Genomic DNA, 23,079 nt, shown 5'->3' on the forward strand with positions numbered 1-23,079 from the left:
CTGAGCGCGCCTTGCTTAAACGTCTGATCTCTAAGCCGAAGCTCTTTCAACCCAAAAGCCGAATTTCGTTTCGGAGAAGCTGTCGGGGAAGGAAGCATCCCAGCAGTTGGCGGTTCCAAAGGGGTCGAGAGACCCCCCCACCCCCAAATACCGGCATATTGTAGCTAGAAGCTCTTGCTGTCTATATCAAAGGCTTAGGAGAGGCATTTCAAAAGCGGGTGAACTGGCAAATGATTGGTGCTTGGGTAAAAGGTGCGGCCTTGCGGGGGACTGCTCCCCGGGCCGGATTGCTGGTCCTGAGGTTCGATGCCACCCCCCCCTCTAATTTGTTACATTAGTATTGTTATCGCTTCTTCCTCTGCATAAGTACCTTCCACGCGGGAACGTAATACCTGGAGCCGTACGTAGGAAAAAACTACAAATGAACCTTAACTTCCTCCCCCTCTTTTTTTTAATTGGGTTAGAAAGCGGAATTCCTGTGTCTTTCAGGAGCCATTTATACATTATCAAAACAACAACAACAATAATACAATTTAGTTAAATTTACAAGCAGATCATGCAAGCACTCGGCAGAAGTAATATAAAATCAGGCACATCCAGAACTTTGCAGTATCTGTTAAACAGCGCTAATTCTAACACTAAAATAGCTTGGATATGCACAACTTCACAGTCTTTAAGGCCACAGCTTATAAGTAAGCAGCATACATAAGTGTTTTGGTATTTTCAAATAATAGAATGGTTTAGCTTTCGAGTGTTCCAAGCTCTTCCAAGTTATTTCAATCCTTACAACGACCCAGTAAGGTAGGTCAGTATTATCATTGCAGGGAGTGGGCACTGCCAGGCATAAACGATCCACCTACTAGGTCTAGGGGTGGTAAGGCGAGATTTGAACCAGGCATTCCTGCACATGCTTCTAGCTCCCACCATTTTTATATATTAATTTGATAAAGAACCCTAATACATAAATCCCAGTTTTTAAGCAGCTATATATAATCCCCAGCACTGAATCTGGTCACTGCAAACATCAAAAAAGGAGGATGGGGAAATCAAAGATTGCAGTTAAGAACACCAACGTACCAAATGTTACTCACAAACTTCTTGTAAACAGTTCTACACACTTAAAAATACAATCTCCCTTCGTCCCTGGGAGTGGGCAATATAAGGCACTTCTATAGCAGGAGGGGTTCAAGTTCCCAACCCTCATGACGGCCAAGATAAATCTCTGAACCTGTACGGCAGAAGATGTGATAAAACCGGGAACCATGAAGCAAAGGGTTCAAGAAACCCACATCTGTTTGGCACAATCCAATCCACAATTCAGGGTTCGCATTCAAAGACACGGCCTTAAAATCTGCATCCGATTGCCACCGTTAACTTTCCCCCAAAACGTTATCAGCACATTGTAAAGTAAGTGCAAGTGGTTTGGCAAATTGGCGCTTGGCATCATATGTTGTTGCGGAAATGATAGTGCATCGTGGCAATTGCACAGATCTGCACTGTATGAATTGAGTATTTGTCTTCTCTCCCTCCGCCTCATCCCTGGTGAAAAAATTACTGAGTCTTTCTAGTTCCTGATTTCCCCTTTCATCGTCCTAAAAAAAATGAAGGATTCAGTTACTTAGAACTCCACATCCTCATGGTTTTAAAAGTTGCCAAGGGAATAGTTGAGACCAAGGCAATAATTTTGGCAGACCTCTAAGAGTACAGTGGTTTAATTCTCCCCTTTCCCTCCCCAATTAAAATCCCAGCTTTCCTCTCTAGACTATCTACATAGAAGTACTTCTAGCACCCAAGTGAGCACCTTTAAGTCTCCCAATGGCACATTATTTAGCAAGAGGGTTTCCCTCAAAAGTGTGTGACTGGAAAGTTAACTGAACCCCACCGCTAGGTATGTGTGTGTATGAATTTTTCTAGCTTTTCCATTTCAAAACTGGATTTTGGAAAGGAGAGTTTCAGGGGAATCTTTTCTGCAGATGTGAATGCCCATGTATTTGGGGTTCAATTTGAAGTTGCCCCAAAAGTTTTAAGAGTGGTGGTATGTGTACACACGGATGTTTCAACCCTAAAATTACCACCCAGGGCAGGGAATTTCCTACATTCATAGATTCAGTGCTGTTGATCCAGCATAAAATCCAACCCACTGAGCGGCGAACAGGAAAAAGTTCCTCAAACAAGTAGCACAGGGCAAAGGCGGCGATTTTGAACAATCGTTAGCTGTGCAGGTGAGTCACAGTATAACTTACCGGCATTTAGTTAAGGCAAGCAGGGGGGAAAAGATGGAGCTGGGGTGAGAGGAGAAAAGAAAACTAAAAGCTAATTCCAAAACGTTCCATCTCCTTCCAAGGCTTTGTCACATGCTTAGGGCAGGGCTATCTATGCAGCCTTAGTCCCCTACCTTAATGGGATCTCCACATTCACACCGTTATTTCTCATATATACGTCAGTGGCTGCCATTTTTCCCTATGGGGGAAAAATGCTGCCCAGGAAAAACAAGACGACGTAAATCTGAACCCAACCCCAGAAATCATACCGGAGGCTTTCCAAAGGCTGGCAAGACGCCTCAAGGCTTTGAGATGGCTCGGTGTTCACGTACCTGACTATCAGGTGTGCCAAACAAGCCAAAAAGAAAGGAGGACCCTCCAGCAGTCTGGCCAGAAGAGATGCCAACATGTTCTTCAACAATAACGTAAAGAGAGTTTCACGTTCAAACAATAAAAACGGCCCGACCCACAGGAAGGTGCCCGTTGTGACGACGGGTACCACGCAAACGATTTTCAAACATGCGAGGACGGATTCGGGGGCGGCGGTGAGAGGGGAGCGCTCTCGGGATAAAGAACAAAACGGGACCAAAACCCTTGGGAGAAATTAGGGCGGAAAGACCCTCTCCTCTCCAGACTAGCACCAAAGGGGATCTTAACGGGGTCCTTGGAAGGCACGGAACTGCCGTAAAGGTCGACACCAAACCAGCCAAGAGTCCCAGAGGTGGCCTTGAGGATCCTCCGCTCCTTTCGCAGTGTCGGCAGGGGAGCGTGAATTCCCGACTTGCCCGCTGAGGGAGGAAAGGATACGTTTTCTATATTGTTTCCACAGCAAAACAAACATACAAATGATGCCTTATGAGGAAGTGTCAGTCTGCAACCTTGGGGGTGGGGGAAACGCAGGGCACTTTTGGAATCCCAGGACGAGGTCCGCCCTACCAAGCTACAAGAAGGCACATGTACGGATTTCTGCATTCGCCTCGTAGTCCCAGAGAGGCAAACGGGGGGCCACCCTCTCTGTCATCAGCACGGGTGGCCCACACAGCCCACATCTGGAGCCTGGACAGTCTTTGCCCCCACCCCACCCCACCCCTGAAAGTTTTCCAACGGTGATTTTCGCCTTTTAAAGTTTGGACTTGGGATTCGACTCGAGCAGCTGCCGCATGTCCAGTAAGGCCTTCTCCAAGTAATGCGCCATGCGGGCCGCGTTGGTATCGCTGCAGCTGTTGAAGGCTGAGATGGCGAAGTTGATGTGCTCGGCCATGGGGTTGTAGCAGATGCCGTAGCCGTCCGGGACGACGGGGCCGAAACACATCACGCAGTCCGTCTTGGCGGGAACCTAGAGGGAAAAAGATGCAGTTCGTTTACGTCGTCGGGAATCTTTTCGAAACAGAGACTCATGGCAGCGGATGAGAGATCGTTTTTATTTTAAAAAATTTAGTATTAGGTCCCTATTCTGCCTTTCTTCCTCTTATTTATTATTTATTTATTTAGAATATTTATATACCGCTGCCCATTGAAAAACTTCGGAGCGGTATACAAGGTAAAATGAAAATAAAAACAGAATAAAAACAGTTAAAACAAAATTTAAAAGCAATAACAGTAATCCAAGGCTGCATGTTAGAGAAAGGCTTCTTGGAATAAAGATGTTTTCAGGAGGCGCCGAAAGGAGTACAAGGTTGGCGCCTGCCTGACCTCCAGGGGCAGGGAATTCCACAGGAGGGGGGCCACCACGCTGAAGGCTCTTCCCCTGGTGGACTCCAATCAGAGGATGGATCTACGTGGAACCACCAGGAGCATGCCCTCGGATGACCTCAGTGACCGGGCAGGTTGGTAAGGGAGAAGGCGCTCTCTCAGGTATCCTGGTCCCAAGTTGTTTAGGGCTTTGTACACAAGTACAAGAACCTTAAACATGGCCCGGTAGCGAATAGGCAGCCAGTGCAGTTCCCTCAGCAGAGGAGTGACATGCTGGAAAGGGGCAGCTCCAGACAACAGCCGAGCCGCAGCGTTCTGCACGAGTTCTTGCTTCTTGCATGTAACCCAAGTGGGCTTACATGACCCTCCTCCTCCTCCTCTCCATTTTAATCCTCACAACAACTAAAGACCTGAAGTCGCCCGGCCAAGTGAGGACAGGAACCCGAGACTCCCCAGTCCTCGGCCAAAACTCTAACCACTACACCGCACTGGCTCTCGATAATGACAAATGTTTTTGCTGTCAATCCGGGGTGCAAAAAGGTCTCGAAGGCTGCACATGGCCCACCAAGTCATTTTTGGCGGCCCTCCGGACCCCGCCTGAATCTGCCTCTCCTTCCTTATCTCCCATTTTTGATGAGAAATCCAAGATAAGCAAGCAATTCCTTCACTAGCAAGGGAACCCCCAGGTTTATGCACATGTTTGTGTGCCTAGGCCTGCGTGTTCCTTGTCCGACACCAAACAATGAAATGAAAACGCCAAATGATCGGTGGTTGCGGAAGACGACGTGGTCATCTGGAAAACCCGGACTGCAGGAGGGTCATATTTGGCCCTCGTTTCTGCACCCTGTCTCTACTTGTAGTCCAGAGAAGATCGTCTTGAGATATAGGATTTAGTAGGAGGAAAATGAGGACAAAGAAAACAACAAATGTTCATTAGGTAGCGAAGGGTATCAGTAGATTTGCCTGTATTCTCTGCCAAAGTAAAGTACGTACTGGCAAACATGTACTTGGGGTCTGAGCAAATCACACAAATTATTCTGCTTCCAATACCCAAGAGTTTAAGAAAGGCTCTAATGCTCCAATCCCTAATCGGATAGAAGTCCTTTCTGGCCTGCGCACACACACCACTGAGGAACGTTGCTGGATACCAGAAGCACAAGTTTCAAATGTTCCTTTTGCTATCATAAGGACTAGAAACTTTTTAAAAAAATTAAACTACAGCACCGAGAGATTGCCGGGGCTCCCAAAATGCCGCGCCCTGTGTCATATTGCGCTCTGGTGCAGCCTAAGACAGCCGGGTGTCCAGATCACCCCAGGATTGCTCGGTGGCCGCTCACCTGGCTGGTGGAGAGGTTGAAGTGCATGGCCACGGCAAAGGCTGTGTCCATGAAGAGCTCTGGCATGCTGACAAGGTCTTCGATGGCTTGGAGTTTCAAGCCCAGGAGATGGCGGTCAATGGCGTCCCCTTTAATCGCCTAAAGGGAAGAAATGGGGGTACAAAATCCACACGGCCGAATCACAAAAGAGCAACACTGGGGGGAAAGCCATGGCTTTAAAAACCTGGGGTCGGATTCAAGATCTGCCTTCCCCACGAGGAAGAACTCTACTCGCGCATCCTCCCCTCCCGCACCACACCCCATGTGTAGCATTTTCATTGGGGCGAGGGGGCGCGGTGGGAAGGAATAGGGTGAGCAGAAGACTCCTGGATCTGGTGTTAAATCTGGATCCAGGCCACTATGTAGTGTTTACATTTCAAAATAAGCCAAAGCCCATGGAAACGCCATGTTGGACGGTGCCAAGTGTGGGTACAGTCAGGCACTTCCGGGGCCCACTGGCAAAAATCCCCTGGAGCTGCTCCCCCTCTTCCTCGTTGCAACTTGCTTGTTCACCTATCTTACTCTCACCCGGCTTTACCACAAGGTGTGGGTGCAGTAGACGGCCAACAGCTCAGATCTCAAATGCCGCAGAGCCAGGGAAAAGCCTACGCTCTTCCCGAGGGACTTCCAGCCAGAATAAACCACGCTGGGCTAGAGAAGGCTCAGCATAACGTCGTTTCGTGCGTGATATAGGCAGCTGCCACCCAGTGGCGTAGCGGAGGCGGGGCTGGCAGCGTCAAAGCCCGGTGGCTTTTTGATTGGCAGGGTTGCAAATCAGACCCCCCTGTTCTCTCTGAGCTTAGCTGCAATCAAGGCAGCTGCCAAGGGTCAGCATGCTGAGGGGTCCCACCCTAATGGGCCCACTGACAAGCGCCCCTGGACTTGCTGCCCCTCTTCCCCTAGTGCAGCCTTCCTCAACCTGGGGCGCTCCAGATGTGTTGGACTGCATCTCCCAGAATGCCCCAGATGCAGTCCAACACATCTGGAGCGCCCCAGGTTGAGGAAGGTTGCCCTAGTGCAACCTGCTTGGTCTGCCTCGCTCTGGCCCAGACAATGGCGCTGCGGCCAACGTGCTTCTTGGCTCTCTGCCTGCCAAGCGAGCAAGCAAGTGGGAGCCATGATGAGGAACAGGAGCAAGGCCAGCCGGTCACCATGGCAGTGAGGAGATAGACTCTCTTAAGCTAGGAGGCTCAGGCTCTCTGAGAGTGTCGTATCAGAAACAAGCACCCCAAATCCATCCTTCTATTTATCTATTGGTACACCAGAGAAGCTGCTTTGCCCAATGGATTTAGGGATGGATTTTGGGCGGGTGGTGGTGGCACTCACCATGTCAGTATAGGATCGATGGGCCTGGGTCGCTCTCCTCAAAAGCTCCACTTTCTCCTGGTCCTGAAGAGGGGACAGCCAGAAAGCACCATTTTGAAACCGCACCTCCATTTCAACAGCCCGTCGGCATGACCTCAACCCTTCCCATTAGCAGCACGGGCTATTCACCAAGAAGACTATGGCCTGGTTCGCACGTAACCCTAACCACAGCTTATTTAATTGATAGACCGTTGCCGTACCCATGGTTGGCCTGGCAGACGATCAAACAAACTCTGGCTTGTGTTCTCAGTCCCTGGTGTGTTTGTTTCCAAACTCCTTTTTTCTACCTCGTATCCCAGACGCCTTTGCACTGTTGTAGAATGGGCATGTAGAGTAGGGTGGTTTTTTAAAAAACGTGTCTATTGCCCCTGTAGCCTGACAAACCAAGCCACAAGCAATCCACAGTTCTGGGTTCACAGCCCAGCAACAAACCATGGCTCTCTTTCTGGGTTGTCCATGGTTAGCAAACTATGGCTTGTTAGCAAGGCTGGGTTCACACATCACGACAACTCAGAATTCAGGAGCCCGTGGGTTAAATAAACCATCGTTTAGAGTTATGTGCAAACCAGACCTCTGTTTTTTCTATTATTATTTATCGCATTTGTATACAGCCCCATAGCCGAAGCTCTCCGGGCGGTTCACATAAGATAGAAACACTTAAAAACAATATACAAAGATTAAAAACCACAAAAACACGCAAAATACACATACATTTAAAAACACTATAACACCTTTAAAAACAATGAGCCAAAAAACAGCCCCACAGTCATTACATATTACATTAAATATGGGAGAAGAGAAACAATTCTGTTTCCTGAAAAATGTTTACACAAGGAGAAAAAGATTTGCGGTTTAAATTTTTGTGGCCTACCCAGAATGCTATTGGCTTGTATAGAAATGAAATGGAGCGAAATGAAAACACAAGAAAAGTCATTTACAATCATAAAACACCTGTAAAGAATATCATCAAAAACACAGCTAAACAATGAGTGTTTCAGCCTGTTTTCTTGTCTTTGCACGCTTCCTTTTATATTCCACCGTCACCTCCTGATCAAACAGATCTAGTAGGTTTTCTCTCTCTTTTCAACAACACAAAAAGCCTGCCGTGCCTGTTTGACCGGCCAGGAGAATATGGCCAACTGGATTTGGCCGAGTCACGGCAGGCAAGAACAGTGTTCCTTCCCTTTACCTGCTTGCTGGCATCATCCATGGCCTCCACAAACTTCAGAGAGTCCACAGAGGTCGAGCGGATTGTATCTGTCCGGCCCAGGCGGAACATCCGGAGCGAAGCGCTCTCGTAAGTGGCACAGGCCTGGCTGTACATCCTAGAAGGAAGCGGAGAAGAAAGTGCCGGGAAAAGGCAAAGGCGGACAGACAGACAGACACAACCCTTCTCTGCGAAAGCCCAAGAGAGGACTGATTCCGGCAATGCTTCGTCCTGCTGCAGTGGAATTTTAGCGTGTTTTATCCGGCAGGATTTTTATTCCTTTGTTGAGAGCAGAGCCGCTTTCAGTCCGAGGGCCGGATTCCGTTCTGGAGAAGCTCTCGGGGGCCGCTTCCCAGGGTTGGGTGGAGCCCAACCCAAAAGGGGTGTGGCCAGAAAAGCAAGCCTATTTCAGCCTCAAGCGCTTCCTGCCAGCAACTCGGCTGTCGAAGAGGCATGGCATTCTTTTTAGAATGGAAGCGGAAAGAGCAGCAGGTGGAAAGCTGCCAAGTGATAATTGTTCGGGGAAAGGGGCGTGGCCATGTGGCCAATTTGGCCACCGTGAGCCTAAGCTTCTGTAGGCCTGGGTTAGAACACTCCTCTCCAATATGGTGCCTTCTAGATGTAAGTGTGTTTGTGTGAGCGCATGCACAGTTGAGTGGGCCCCGATACCGTCTGAAGTGGCCCTCGGTGCCCCCCTGCGCTAAGGAATTCAGAACCTATAGCTGTGAGCTCTAGGATTTTAGACTACATTCACTGTTGGCCTGACCCAAGAAAGCCGCTGTTAACATTCTGAGGACGGCGAGAAAGCAAAGCCACGCACCCACCTCCGGTCACGGACTCACCTGTAATACGCCAGCTGCAAAGCCATCTGGATGAAAGCGTCCGGACTGATCTTCTGCGACTTGGGGAAATTCTTCCCAAACTGGTGGAAGACGATGGCCTTGATATCCAAGTCTTGCACCATTCTGTGAACGACCAGAGGAAGGGAAATGGTCCCGTGAGATGCTGCAGGTGCGAAGGCAAGCAACTGAGGTCGCTAACACAATGGGTCGAGCTACAGAAGTTATCCATCATTGCTGAACCCAGAAAGAAAACCTTCCAAGATTCAGAACAGTCCTCATAGGGACTAGGAACTTGGATCCCCCACCCACATACTTAGTTCGAAGGAAAAGGAAGTAGGATTCTCAGTATGTGAAGAGGGACAGCCGTTGTCCACACTGCATGGGCGCCTGTTCTTCTTGCTCTGTCCTGAACTTTTCCCCCTCTGTCAATAACCCCTTCTCCATCACTCACATGTTGAGGTTCTGTTTCGCCTTCTCGATGTCATTCTTGATTTCTGGGGTGATGTTAAACCTCAGTTTCTTGGGCATCGGCAACGGGATCATGGGAGATCTCACCAACTCTGGTTTCTTTCTACCAAGGAACGGCAACCACACGGTCAAAAGGAGTTCCGAAAAGAGACATATCACTCACAAGCATAACATTCTACAGGCCTTACCAACCCGGTGCCCTCCGAATGGTACCCTGAGAGGTTCTATGGAAGAGAATCCGGCCCTCGGGGTGAAAAAAGGCGCCCTTACGTGTACTCCACCACGTGATCCAGCAAGGCGACAATGGGAGGACCCTCCGAGGGCGCGTGTTCATACACCAACCCGCAGGAGCCGTCTTCAGCCACAATGAACTGCAAGGGGAATTGGAGGCCGTAAGAGAGGAACGGCCCTGTGCACGGCCAAGAAGGGGAAAAGAACGCTCCGCCTATTATTATTATTATTATTATTATTATTATTATTATTATTATTTATTGCATTTTTATAACGCCCAATAGCCAAAGCTCCCTGGGCGGTTCACAAAAACTAAAACCATTCAAAGTATAAAAGAATCAGTATAAAAACATGATATAAAATACACATTAAAAACTGATTACAAACATACCATACATGATTAAAACATCTTGAAAACATCCTAAAATTTCATTGGCTAGGCCTGCCGGAAGAGATCAGTCTTAATGGCTTTTTTAAATTCTAAAAGACTGTCAAGTTGACGAATCTCCTCCGGCAGGCCATTCCACAGTCTGAGAGCAGCAGAGGAAAAGGTCCTCTGGGTAATACCTGTTAGCCTAGTTTAGGCTGGCTGAAGGAAGTTCTTCCTAGAGGACTTGAGTGTGCGGGGCAGATTGTACGGGACAAGGCGATCCCGCAGGTAGCCTGGACCCAAACCATGCAGGGCTTTAAATGTTATAACCAACGCTTTGTACTTCGCCCGGAAACTAATTGACAGCCAGTGAAGAGATTTTAAAACTGATGTAATATGGTCACCTCTAGGTGTACCAGTGACCAGCCATATTTTGGACTAATTGAAGTTTCCAGACTAGACACAGAGGTAGCCCCATGTAGAGCGCATTGCAGAAGTCGCGCCTTGCAGAAGCGCGTGCACGACCGTCTTCAGGTCTTCCAATTCTAGGAAGGGGCGCACCGGCATATCATCTTTCCTGTGGGAAACTCTACCCCAAACGCATTTCTTTGACATCTTTAACCACCTGGCTAGTTGGGGCGCTCAGAGAAGCGCCTGCACCCTGAGATGATGCCGGTGTTCACGCAGGCTGATGTGGGAGCAGGCTTGACACTGTTCTGGGAAAGAACTCCACCACACGCAAACCCTGCTGAGCCCGGTTCCCCACCTGAAGGGTTTTGTCGAACCATCGGTTCCCGCTGTTCCAGCGACTGCCCCCGCCGTGCAACATCTGGGCAGCGACCCGGCTCCTGTAGATGTCGTCCGAGACCCGCGGGATCGGGGCGTCCAAGCAGACCGTGAAGATGCTCTTCTCGATCGAACGCACAGACTCCTTGTTGGTCTTGTCTGGGAAGAGAAGATGACGTGGCACAAGCGGGTGGAAAAACGTGCACTGCGCAGATTTATCCCTGGGGAGGGGACGTGGTATAGCCCTGGGTTCAATCCTCAGCAGCACCTCCAGGTGGGTCTGGAAAAACTGCCTGAAATCCTGGAGAGCCGCTGTTGCCAGTCAGTGTTGGCAACAATGGGCTAGATCAGCCTTTCTCAACCTGGGGCACTCCAGATGTGTTGGACTGCATCTCCCAGAATGCCCCAGATCGTCTTATCATGACAGATATATGCTCCTTTTGGGCCCCCAAAGCAACTCACGAAAGTAATGAAAAACATTAACAATAAAATCAATTGAAACACACACACTTAACAAAATCACAATACAATCAACAAGCTCTGGGGATCGGGGGACATCCAAAGCACATCAAAATAGCAAGGAGTTTTGACCGGTCTTCTCAACCTGGGGTCTTCCAGGTATTTTAGACAAGAATCTCAGCATTCCGAATATTGGCCAGGCTGGCTGGGGCTGATGGGAGTTGAAGTCCTAAACATCTGCAGGGCACCAGGTTGGGGAAAATTGGCTTTGACTGTCTTTCTTAAGATTGGGAGGAAAGAGAGCCCGAAACAAGCCTCCTGGACCCACCACCAAAAAGTCCCCGTCCTGCAACTCAATTTCAAATGGTGGCTGGACACGGAACAGAGACTCCCCAGAAGTAGCAGATAGGGGCACCTTTCTGACAGGGAGGAGGCAGACCTTTAATGAGGTTGTTATAGGCTTTGGCCCAGCTGTTGCGATGGTTGGTAGTCAAGATCCCAATCGGCTCCTTGTTGGTTTGAAGGGAAGTGTTCCAAATCTTCTCCAACTGGATGAAAATCTGGTCGGTTGTCAGAGGGCTGCCGTCACTGCTGTAGACATCCAGTTCAAAGAACTGGAGAGGGGGGGCAAGAGGGAAGAGAAAAACCAACACGACACTCCTTTATTCAAAATAAACAAGAACTGTGAATCAAATGCAATAAATAAATTGAAATGCCCGAACCTCAGCCATCAAAATATCTACCCCCACAAAACAACGTTGCACCTCTTTGAAAACATGCTCAGGCTAGGGCTTTGGGGAGCCTCCAAGAAAAGGAAGTTAAGCAAAAGTGGAGGCTCTTTATAGGCACTTTGGGGCATCACTTACAGCAGGGGTGTTCAACCACTGTCATGCGGGCCAAATCCATCTTGCCTGGAGTCCAATTCTGGCCCTCTGGGGTTTTCCAGAGGGCCATGCCACGCCCCTTCCCTTGGCCACACCCCTTACCTCTGCCCTATTTTCCTAGCATTTGTACGCATGTCCCCCCCCCCCCAATTCCAAAAGCTCAGAATGCCTCTCCGAAAACTTCGTTACTGGCAGCAAGAGAGTGAAGCTAAAATGTGCCGGCATTTTGGTTCATTTGGCTCCAGCCCTTTTCCCTTAAGGCAGCCTTCCTCAACTTGGGGCGCTCCAGATGTGTTGGACTGCAACTCCCAGAATGCCCCAGCTGGCTGGGGCATTCTGGGAGTTGTAGTCCAACACATCTGGAGCGCCCCAGGTTGAGGAAGGCTGCCTTAAGCCCTGCCCACCATTAGAACACGGGGCCCCGAGAACTTCTCCGAAACTCAATCCAGCCCTCCAGGTCAAAAGAGATTCAATGGCTGTGCTGAGGGCCCTTCCTTTACCTGGAAGTTGTGGACCACTGTGATGTGAGTGGAGGGCTTCTTCCCTTTGGCGTAGTTCACCACGGAGTCCCGTTTGGGGCCGGGTATACGGCAGGAAGAGAGGATCTGGTAGTACTGGTTCATGCAGAGGGGCTTCCCACCCAGGTACTCCACAGGAAGGGTCTCGCTGGAACAGCACAGAAACCGGTTTCAGAACCGCTTCTCAGGGAACTCAAACAGGACGATGAAAGGGGGACTTTTTTCTGATGTCAGACAACTTAACCTGGGGTCCCGTTTCCCGCGCCTAACGGAAGTCACCTCTAAGTCAGGAGATGCCCCAGGAGTCAACATTGACATGCAAACGCTCATCATAATGATCCTCTAGATATGCTCCCTAGAAGTTTGTTGATGCCTATCAATGAACTTCTAGCTGTTTTCATCTCTGTCCGAAGCAGGCCTTTGGTAAAGCAAACCGGGGGTAGTGGTGGTCCTGAATTGCCCATTCAAGACCCCAAAATACTTTGCATTCCAACAGGGGACAATATATTGTCGCTGGGACGATTCGTTTGCCCATGCAGGAGAAATCCACAATGGAGAAAATGAATTTGTATTTCACCCAACCTGTGGATTTTTTTTTTCAAGTCACACGGATTCCATGAACTTGGGGGTGACTCTTCTGCCACCACCCCCGATTGCCGCAGTCCCATTTATTGGTAAATGCGCACATGCGTTTGCAAACAAACTGAACCCTCGTACAGAAGATCAGAGCCGGTCAAAGAGCGGACGATGGAGCACTCTGCCAAAACACAACCCGTCTATTCCTTCGAGCAGCTAAGCCCAGAGGGAACAGGGAATTCTGGGGGTGGCAGCACATCTGCCATGTATATTTATTGTTTTATATTGAATAATAATAATAATAATAATAATAATAATAATAATAAAATATATTTGTTACCCGCCTCTCCCTCTGGATCGAGGCGGGGTACAACACAAATGAAAACACCGTAAAATACATAAAACTAATTCAAACATTTAAAACCAGTGCATCATTAAAAGCAGCACACCATTAAAAAAGGCATCTTAAAATTCAACTGGTTAGGCCTGCCTTAAGAGATGAGTCTTTATGGCTTTCTTAAATTTTGGAAGACTGTTAAGTTGACGAATCTCTCCCGCCAAGCCATTCCACAAACTGGGAGCGGCAGAAGAAAAGGTCCTCTGGGTAATAGCGGTCAGCCTTGTTTTTGTTGGCTGGAGTAAATTCTTCCCAGAGGACCTGAGCGTGCGAGGCGGATTGTACGGGAGAAGGCGATCCCGCAGGTAGCCTGGACCCAAACCATGTAGGGCTTTAAAGGTGATAACCAACACTTTAGACTTTGCTCGGAAACTAATTGGCAGCCAGGGAAGAGATTTTAAGACTGGTGTGATGTGGTCCCCCCTAGGTGTGCCGGTGGCCTGGCTGCCATATTTTGGACTAATTGAAGTTTCCGGACTAGGCACAAAGGTAGCCCTATGTAGAGCGCTTTGCAGAAGTCGAGCCTCGAAGTTACCAGCGTGTGCATGACCGTCTTTAGGTCTTCCGACTCTAGGAAGGGGCGCAGCTGGCGATCCTAATGATATAGGGCGGGATACAAATGTTTTCAATAAATAAATAAATGACCCCAGCGTCCCTGCTCATCAAAAAGTGTTGGGGCTTTGCCCCTGCGAGCCCTGCCTGCACGACACCCACGGGCCAAACTCACTTGTCAATCATAGTCTTGAAGTCCAGGGCTCCCTCGATCAGCTTGGCTGCAAACCTGCAAAAAACCACATAGACAAAGCAAGGAGATGGGTGAAAGGCAAGCCCTGTGGCTGATGTTCTCCTACGTAGTCTGGACGTGGCTGGGACCGCAATGCCTCAAGAATCACTTCTCCCTGTGTGAACCTACCGGGTCTCTAGGGTTGGCCTCCTCCAGGGAAGGGGTGGGTGAACTCACCCTGCGCCCACTTCGGGGGGCGCTCGCCCTACCCTGTTTGCCACACTACGTCCGAAGGCCTGTTCAGGATGCGGCCACCTTTGGAGGTGAGATGGGTGGCAACCGGAGACGGGGCCTTTTTGGTGGTGGCCTCCCTTGGGTGCAGGAAAACTCTCCCCAGGGATGTTTAGCCAGTACTTGCGTAGCTACTAGTTCTTTGGCGGGAGAGGAAGGCTGTTTTTATCTTCCTGAGGTTTTATTTTTATTTATTTATTACTTTTCTATACCGCCCCAATAGCTGACGTGCTTTTAATGGGGGTTGTTCCTTCTGTTTCTCTGCTATTGTTGCCGCTCGCCCTCGCTCCGAAATTGGCGTCCTTCACTTGCACCAAAATTGCTCCATTCGCGCCTTTACCATTGTGTAAATGGGGCCTTTACAGCTGCCACTGACACAGCAGGGCGAAAGAGCACAATTTTGGCGTCAGGGCAGACGGTTGCCGAATGCTCTAGGGGCCTTGCGGGCCTTGTCTAGCACCTGGGAGAAGCTCCTTTAGCTGGCTGAAACCCGGAGCGGATTCGCCACCCCACTGACATCCAAGACACCAGCCTCCCCTGACTGGAGGCAGTAAACAAAACCGCTGGGATCAGCTGCCTGCTCAATTTAACGCCGGTGTGCAGTTTAGCCCAGCGGCTGCCACCTTTGGCCTGCTTTCACAGCACTAGAACTTCCAAACACTCAGGTCTTGGGCAGGCACATCTGCTGATTAAAATGTCACAGCCCTGGTGTCGTTAGTGGTTTTTTAAAAACAACAACAACACGTGAGCTATTTGTATATGCCGCTTTCGATACGTTTAGGGGCAGTTTTCGCCCAGAAAACCTTGAAACAGGCCAGTTGGTCTAAGACCTGGTAAAGAGGAAAAAGTTGCTTTTATTCCGTCGACTTGCTTGGTCTTTTCTCGGATTGGTCGGTATTTTTAAACACAGCCTGAGGACAGATGAAAGGAGAAACAGGGGCCGACGGGAAAGTGTTAGAAAGGTGATCCTGTATAAAGTTCAGAGCTTCTTCCTCGTGTGTGCAACAAAGGAGAGCATGGAGATCCACTGGGATCTGGGACAAAGGTGCATGCTGAATCGTCTTAATTACCATCTGGGCGTATCGAAAACACTGCATTCCAAATTCCGCCTCCAGCGAATCCCAGCTTAACCTTGGCATCTGTCATGTGCGCGCCTGAGATCTCCTCTTTCCCAATTTTTCCTCCCCCACCTCTGCAAAACTGCCACCCACACACAGCCCGAGAGATGTGACCAGGCACATCCAAAGGAGGAGGGAGTGTGGATTTGCCGAACAGAGGTGCTTTGAAAACCGGTAATAAACAAATTGTATTTATGAATTCCATTTCTACTTCGCCCAATCTCTGGGAGGATTGCAAACGGAGGAGAAGACAGAAGACCGACGAGCAGTCGAGAATATGAAATGCTATACAGAGATTAGAAAGGATAAAATGCAATACAGCGCAAAGCAATAGACAGCACAGAAATCGATAAAGAAGATGTAGTATCTGAGGATCTTTATAGCGCCTGGGAGAAAAGGAAGTGTGTGTTTTTAAAACCTGGAGCCAAAAAGACAGCAACGTAGGCTACAGAAGAGAGGGATGTCTCCCTGGCGCCCAAAAGATAACAATGTCGGTGCCAGGTCTGAGAAGGTCCTCTCTCTTGTAATCACCCGCCTAAGCTTCCTTTGGCGGGGGCCCCAGAGGAGGGACTCCAAAGATGAACTAAGGGTCTGAGCAGGCACGCCATTTACCCCTGCCCCTGTTTCCGTCCCCCTTCCACGGTTGTTTCCCTGGGGCGAATTTTATATTGCACACGCTTCGGGTCAGGGCCCTGAAAAGTGCAAGACACAAGCGAAAGCACCATATCAAGACATCAGGGGCGTTGAAGCTCTTATAGCCCGTGGGCCGAGTTCCATTTCGGAGAAGTTTTGGGGGTTCACTGACGCTCAGCGTAATCTACCTCAGAGGGTTGTTGTGAGGATAAAATGGAAAGGAGGAGGACCATGTACGTCACCTTGGGCTCTTTGCAAGAGGGAAAAAGGCAGGATATAAATGTAACAATAAAAATAAAATCGGCAAGAAAGACATGACACCCACGCCCTCAGACTTCCATTGCCTCCCTGTGAAGGTTAGAGGCTTACAGAAGTAAAGTAATAAAGTCAGGCTTAGAGGCCTGGGATTTTTCTTTTGGCTAGGTGTATCCCTGAGAGGACTAGTTTCATATATCCGATTATGATTCATTTCCCTAGTTAAGTTTCATTTCTCCCAGTTTGCTTCATTTCTTCAAGGCTGAAACTGTACTTTCTGTTTTGGGGGAAGAGGGTACAAAAAGAGAGGCGAGAGAGCCAGCCAACCAAAGAGAGCAGGGAAAAAACGAGAGCAGAAGAAAGAAGCAGATGGAAAAGCCTAAACGCAGCTAGGGTAAAAGAACTTGCGTTTTGGCAACTTTCCTTTACGTGCCTTTTGCATCACTCATCTCTATTGAGTAAACACGTTTAATGTTAATGTGGTTGTTTGGAAATACTAGTGAACTGTTGCGTTACACCCAAAGTGTCTGGTGTGCAATCACCCAACATCTACAGCCTAAACCCCACTTTACTGCGAAGGAGAAGGAGGGGCCCTTAAGGAAGCAAGACATCCTTAAAGAGTTGCTCAAGAAGTTGAGGACACAGAAGGAAACCTGACACTCCCAGTAGCTGGTACGTTTTGGCTTGGGAGGCTTCATCTTACCACCTCCAAAAGCCTTCCTCACACGTCCAGGTGCCTCTTGACAATCCCAATCACAACACCCTGTTTTAAATGGATGTTGTTGTTTTTATGCTTTTGATGGTTTTAAATTTTTGCATATTTGTTTTTAACTGTTTTTGTCCTTTGTAAACCGCCCAGAGAGCTTCGGCGGTATATAAATGCAATAAATAAATAAACCTCTGCGTCCACGGTGGTGAGTTACCTGAGCTGCCCTTGACGATCCAGAAAATCCTGTTTGGGCAAAACGACACCTGGGCTGGAATGCACAACTACCGGCAAGCGATACTCCAGGTATGCCGTTTTCAACCACCAGTCTGAGAGCTGAGATGGGAGAAAAAACAGAAGGTGCATTATTTATTTATTATTTGGATGATGATGATCCCGATCCTCCGTCAAAAATGACTCCTGGAGAGGCTTACAAAGACTCAGTCTGAAAAGACAGCCCCTGTTGCCCACAGGCTTGCAATATAAAAAGCAGTGACACGCGAGGAAAAAGGGATGATGAGGGAAGAGGAAAAAACCACAGGAATAATTAAAGGCGCTATTCTGTGCATGTTTAGACAGAAAAAAACTCCTACAACTCCCAGCCTGCTGTGCTGTTTCTCGTCCCGCCTAGCCTTGCTCTTTCTTTTTCCTCTTCCCTTTGCCTCGTTTTCTCTTCATGCCCGCTGATTAGCGCCAGGTTCAGAAACAGGAAGGTGAACCCGGCGCCCGGGCGGTTTCCAATTTTTAATTACATTCTTTTTTTCTGAAGGGGCCAGGGAGTGAACCGTTCTGCGGGCACCTTCAGAGGTGCCCGTCGGGACCCCGATATAGACAGTTTTCTTGGAATACTTAAATATTTTAAGAGCCACAGCATTTACATCATTTAAATTTAAGGCAAAAATGTAAGGCAAAATAAATCAAGGGGCTGAAAACCATTGACACATGTGTTAGTTTTAGCAACTCAAAGAACTGCACAGGACATGCTGACCATTCCTCATCTGTTTCGATGGAGCTCCACTTTTCCCCAGTGACATTGCTGGGCGCCTTCAGTTTTGCAGTCTCTATTTTCTAGTTCCAGTTCACCGTGACACATATGTGAATTCTGCTGGCATATTATGCATGCTCGGGATAATCCCCCGAGAAACACGGATGACAACTTCGGAATGGCCAAGTCGGCCGAATAGCGTCTTGGCCTACGTTCATTCTTACCGACGGGACTTATGAAGCGGAATTTTTTTTCCCTGCAGGAAAAGGAACCCCTGGAAAATTTATTTATTTATTTAAAACACTTGTATCCCTCCCTATATCACTAGGATCTCAGGACAGCGTGTACGGGCCGTGAGATCAATCACGTTTTTTTTTAAAACTCCGCTAAAGCGGTTTCTTTTCTCCAAAGGTTTTGGAATTTTAGCCTGATTTTACTGTTTTAGAACGTTGGTTAGTTTTATTACCTCCTGAGCTGACGTGGCGCTTTTCTTCTCCTTTTTCGGTTGTGAATTTACTAACTTGTGTGCTGTTGTGGCAAAAGGTGCTGTTTTATTGTTTTATCCTGCACCGCACCATGTGCGTCGATGGCGCTACATAAATAAATAAATAATAGTATGTCCTGCAGTGGAAAACTTCCCACGGAAAACGTTCCAGCCCCACGTCGCTGGCTGGAAAAAGATCGTGGGAGAACTGTCTGCCTTTGCGACAGTGTGCGAGCCGTGCGGCGGGTATCCCCGGACCCCTTCCGGGGTCTACCTACCCAGTTTTCATTTTTCCGGGCTCTTCTCTCCAGCCCCTTCTGCAGCCGTTCCCCGACGCCGCCCGACTTGCGGAAATCCTGCACCAGCGCTTTGGTGTGGCTCAGCTCCTCTTCGCTGATGATGGGTTGCAGAGCCAAGAGGTAGCGGTCCAAGGTTTGGTGGAGAGGCGGCACCGGGAGGTGAGGCAGGGCTTCCTGGTGGGCGAGGTAGCGGCCCGACAGCTTCCCCAAAGCCACCGGCTTCAGCAAAGTCGACGGCTTCACCTGCAACCCGCGGAGAACAGGGTGAATTCCCTTGCTGCACAGTCCCACAACTGGATGTAGCAGAGTTCCCTCCAAACTATACCCATTTCACAGGCCTTACTGCCCAACTTTCAGAGTTCCGGTGGGGGCTCACGAATGAAAACCTCTCCATATTAGAAAAATAAAAATCCCTGCATGCAGAAAACTAGATGCCAAGAGAGAAGGATTCTAACCTAGCCTGCAGCATGACATGCTAGTTTTCTACTTGAAGGTGTGTGTGTTTTTGTGTGTACAAATATTCAACATATGAGCCCCCAGTTGCAGAGCTGAAATATGCCAGTATCTGATAGGATACCTCCAGCAGCAGAGGCAGTAAGCCTATATACACCAGTTGCTGGGGAACATGGGTGGGAGGGTGCTCTTGCACTCAGGTCCTGCTTGTGCTTGTTTGGCTGCACTAGATGGACCCTTGGTCTGATCCAGCATCAGGGCTCTTCTTACGTTCTTAAGGTTTCCTTCTGATACGTTTTATTTAAAAACACTGCTATCGTAGCTTTCAGCAGAAGCATGCACAGCAGCTAACAAGCACATTAAAAAATGTAATGTTTAGCATCCACACAATAAAAACTATAAAAAGTCACTAACACTCACAGCAACAATAGCAGAGAAACAGAAGGAACAACCCCATTAAAAGAGCACTTCAGCTATTGGGGCGGTATAGAAAAGTAATAAATAAATAAAAATAAAACCTCAGGAAGATAAAAACAACCTTCCCCTCCCGCCAAAGAACTAGTAGCTACGCAAGTACTGGCTAAACATCCCCAGGGAGAGTTTTCCCACACACAAGGGAGGCCACCACCAAAAAAGGCCCCGTCTCCGGTTGCCACCCATCTCACCTCCAAAGGTGGCCGCATCCTGAACAGGCCTTCGGACGTAGCGTGCAAAAAGGGGGGCAGGCTCGCGAGGGGGCAAACGGTCCTTCACCACACACCTATGATGTATTCTGGTGAGTGGAATAGCAAACCCTATCAATGTTATCAGAAAATGTGTGCTCATAGGAAACGTCTCTTTGCCCTTCCTGAGTTCCATTTTATTTCTGAAGGTTTCTTTTCTTTTTTTATTACACTCTTTAAAAAAATACACCCTGGGAGGCTGGCTTGCTGCAAAGCGCATTTGGGTTCCAAAGAGCATTTTCCTGCCTTGGACTCAGCACCCAGCAATCCCCTGGCCTCCATCCCCAGCCAGGTAGAATCGTTTCAATCAACAAATGTCCAAAGTGCAAATGCTTCCTCACAATTAAAACCATGTCTCCAAGGTCCCCTGAGGACTGTCGGGCGCCCCTTGAAGCCCTAAGGAGACCACGAAACAGATGCCATTTGACAGCTCCAGCCCATCTTCTGTCACTCCCCCTTTTTCTGCCTGAGAATCCACTTTTGTTTTTCTCCCTCGTTTGGTGCACCGCCTTTATTTTCACACCACCCGACAGCAAATGCCTATTTACCAAACCTTCTCAAGACAAGGGCCGCTGACCTCCCGATAAACAAATAATTCTATGCTCCCTATTATTTGTGTGTGGAGTGTCAGGGAGAGTTAAAAATAAATAAATCAACAGCTTCTCCAGAAAGCCAGAAGGAAAACACAAGGGCATTGACCAGCCAGGAGCTGGAAATGAAACGACATTGACCAGCCAGGAGTTAGAAACAAGGCGACATTGACAAGACACGTTTTTTAATCTTCCTTGCTTGCAAGGATCTGGTCAGCAAAGAGGACAACTGGGCAGCTTTTTGCAAAAAGGCAAAGCAAGTGTCCCCTAGCCAGGCCTGGCGGTGTCTCCTCCCCAAGGTTGTTCCCTGCAGAGGGCAACAACCAAGCAAACTGGGGACCCTTTTCTTTGCAAGACCCCCAACCCCCCAACCCCAGAAAACTCTGAGCTCTTACTCACCATGCTTCTTGCTATGAAACTCAGCATTGCTTTGCTTCCTGATGCACCGCCTCTTTGCAAAGAGCAAGGCCCTGCCTGGGAGGAAAAGAGGGTGTGTGTGTGTTTGTGTAGGTGTGTGTGTGTAAGGGTGCAAAGTCCTGCTTGTTGGCCTTGGCCAGCCCAGGAAGGCCAGGGACTGAAGTTGCAACTTCAGGAGTAGCCTCAAAGAGAGCTGCAGCTGCTACCCGCATTGGCAGCTGCCAAGGGGAGGAGCTAGAAGGCAGCCATCTTGGCTGAGGGCAGCTCCTTCGGCTGCCCTCCAAAGAAGCCGCGCGCTCTGCCATCTTTGTCATGGGCGAGCCTTTTGGCTTGTCTTTTGCAAACAGCGGTCTGCTGTTCGTGCAAGGGAAGAACATGGTGATGCTTTTATTTATTTCATTTTTATACCACCCCATAGGCAAAGCACTCTGGGCGGTTTACATCGAGTCATAAAAATGCGACATGCGGCATAATAAATATAGTCTTACAATTTTTTAACACAGAAAAATGAAAACAGTGTCAACAGCTAGAAACAGTTTAAATAAACAAGGCTTTCCTCTAACAGACCTGTCCTAAAAAAAGCAGACATTGATGCCTCATCATATAGCATTAAATGCCGGGGAGTAGGGGTGGGGTTACCTGGCACCCAAAAGATGACAGTGTTATTATAATATTTATTTATTTATTGCACTCTTATATCCCTCCTTTTTTCCTCCAAGGAACACAAGGTGGCATACATAATCCTCCTTCTCCTCTCCGTTTTATCCTCACAACAACAACCCTGTAAGGCAGGTTGGGCTGAGAGTCTGTGACTGGCCCAAAGTCACGCAGCGGTCTTCCAGGGCCGAGTGGGGACTAGAACCCGGATCGCCTGACTCCCAGTCCAACACTCTAATCTCTACACCACACCATTAATGGATTGATTTATGATGCATTTTGTGGTTTTCATTGTTCTGAACCGCCCAGAGAACTTTGGGATCGAACTGTAATAAATAAATACATAAAACTGGAAAGGGTTTTATGCACTGTTCAGGGCAGGGCCAGCTCTGGGTTTCGGAGGGCTCTTGGGCGAGACATCCTCCATGGTCCCCATCCGTCAGTGGGTCTACCTTTTCGCCACCATGGTAACCAGCTGCTCTTTCTTCTCCTCCTCTTCCTCATTCTTGCCACAACGTACTTGCTGGATGGGCAGAAACTCAATGAGCAAGGAGGCCTCGGAGTCTCCTGCTCCTCCTTCTAACCCCTTCCGTTGTCGGGGCCAAAGCAAGAGGCAGGTGAATGAGCAGTTTGCAAAGGTGAAGAGGAGGAGCAACTTCAAGGGGATCGTGTCAGTTGGCCCCTGCTGGGGTGTGGGCGCTCGGTCGATGCCCAAATATGCCTACTGTTGGCACCGGCCCTGCCTTCACAAGGACACCCACAATATTACAAACACGTGAATGTACAAATTGCAATTCGACGGACGCGGTTCGGAAAATCTCATGGTTTTCGTTGAGGGCAGCATTCCCCAACCCAATGCCCTCTGGATATTTTGGACAACTCCCAGGATTTCTTACCATTGGATCTGCTGGCTGGGGCAGATGGGAATCGAAGTCCAAAACCGTTGGAATGGCTGGTTCAGGGAACGCCTTGGGACGGTGCCCCGAATGCTGTGCAAACCCTGAGAGCGATCTGTTTGGAAAACCAGACGGCTTTTGACGAGCCTTCTTTCCAAATGATGTATGGCCAGGGCTCAAGGAGAACTCCCCCGTTTCGTAACGGCCTTCGGACTTAGCAGAACGGACGCCTGAGTAAACGTGCCAGAGAATTGGCCTGACTGCTAGTTGGTTCCTGCAAAGTGTGGATGTGACTTTGACCCCAACTCAGAGGGAAGGAGTAAAGCCTCCCTGCATGAGTATGGATGTGTTGGCAGGGAAGAAAGTATGGGCCAGAGATAATCAGGGCAGGGGGAAGAGGTCAGCGTCCTCCAGTCC

General features: G+C 48.8%; 2 protein-coding genes across 6 annotated transcripts in view; one reads left to right on the top strand and one right to left on the bottom strand.

Moving 5' to 3' along the window:
- NUP188 (nucleoporin 188) overlaps positions 1-23,079 on the top strand; it is a 174,411-nt gene that overhangs the window by 118,701 nt on the left and 32,631 nt on the right. The gene's annotated exons all lie outside the window — the stretch shown is intronic.
- Positions 445-22,923, bottom strand: CRAT (carnitine O-acetyltransferase). 5 transcript variants are annotated; one of them, XM_063145012.1, is made up of 15 exons: positions 22,663-22,889; positions 20,046-20,152; positions 18,907-19,170; positions 17,377-17,495; positions 14,160-14,213; positions 12,442-12,607; positions 11,497-11,671; positions 10,579-10,757; positions 9,482-9,582; positions 9,195-9,314; positions 8,744-8,866; positions 7,884-8,019; positions 6,656-6,718; positions 5,291-5,428; positions 445-3,597 (listed from the first exon to the last, which is right to left on the bottom strand). In XM_063145012.1, the coding sequence occupies exons 2-15, from the start codon at positions 20,061-20,063 to the stop codon at positions 3,382-3,384; spliced, it is 1,872 nt and encodes a 623-aa protein (XP_063001082.1). In that variant the 5' UTR covers positions 20,064-20,152; positions 22,663-22,889; the 3' UTR covers positions 445-3,381. The 5 variants fall into 5 exon arrangements, with proteins under 5 accessions (XP_063001082.1, XP_063001079.1, XP_063001080.1 ...); XM_063145009.1 differs by lacking the exon at positions 20,046-20,152 and adding an exon at positions 21,092-21,166; XM_063145010.1 differs by lacking the exons at positions 20,046-20,152; positions 22,663-22,889 and adding exons at positions 21,092-21,166; positions 22,219-22,464.

Source organism: Elgaria multicarinata, chromosome 19, assembly GCF_023053635.1.
Source record: "Elgaria multicarinata webbii isolate HBS135686 ecotype San Diego chromosome 19, rElgMul1.1.pri, whole genome shotgun sequence".
NCBI classification, from domain to species: Eukaryota; Metazoa; Chordata; class Lepidosauria; order Squamata; family Anguidae; genus Elgaria; species Elgaria multicarinata.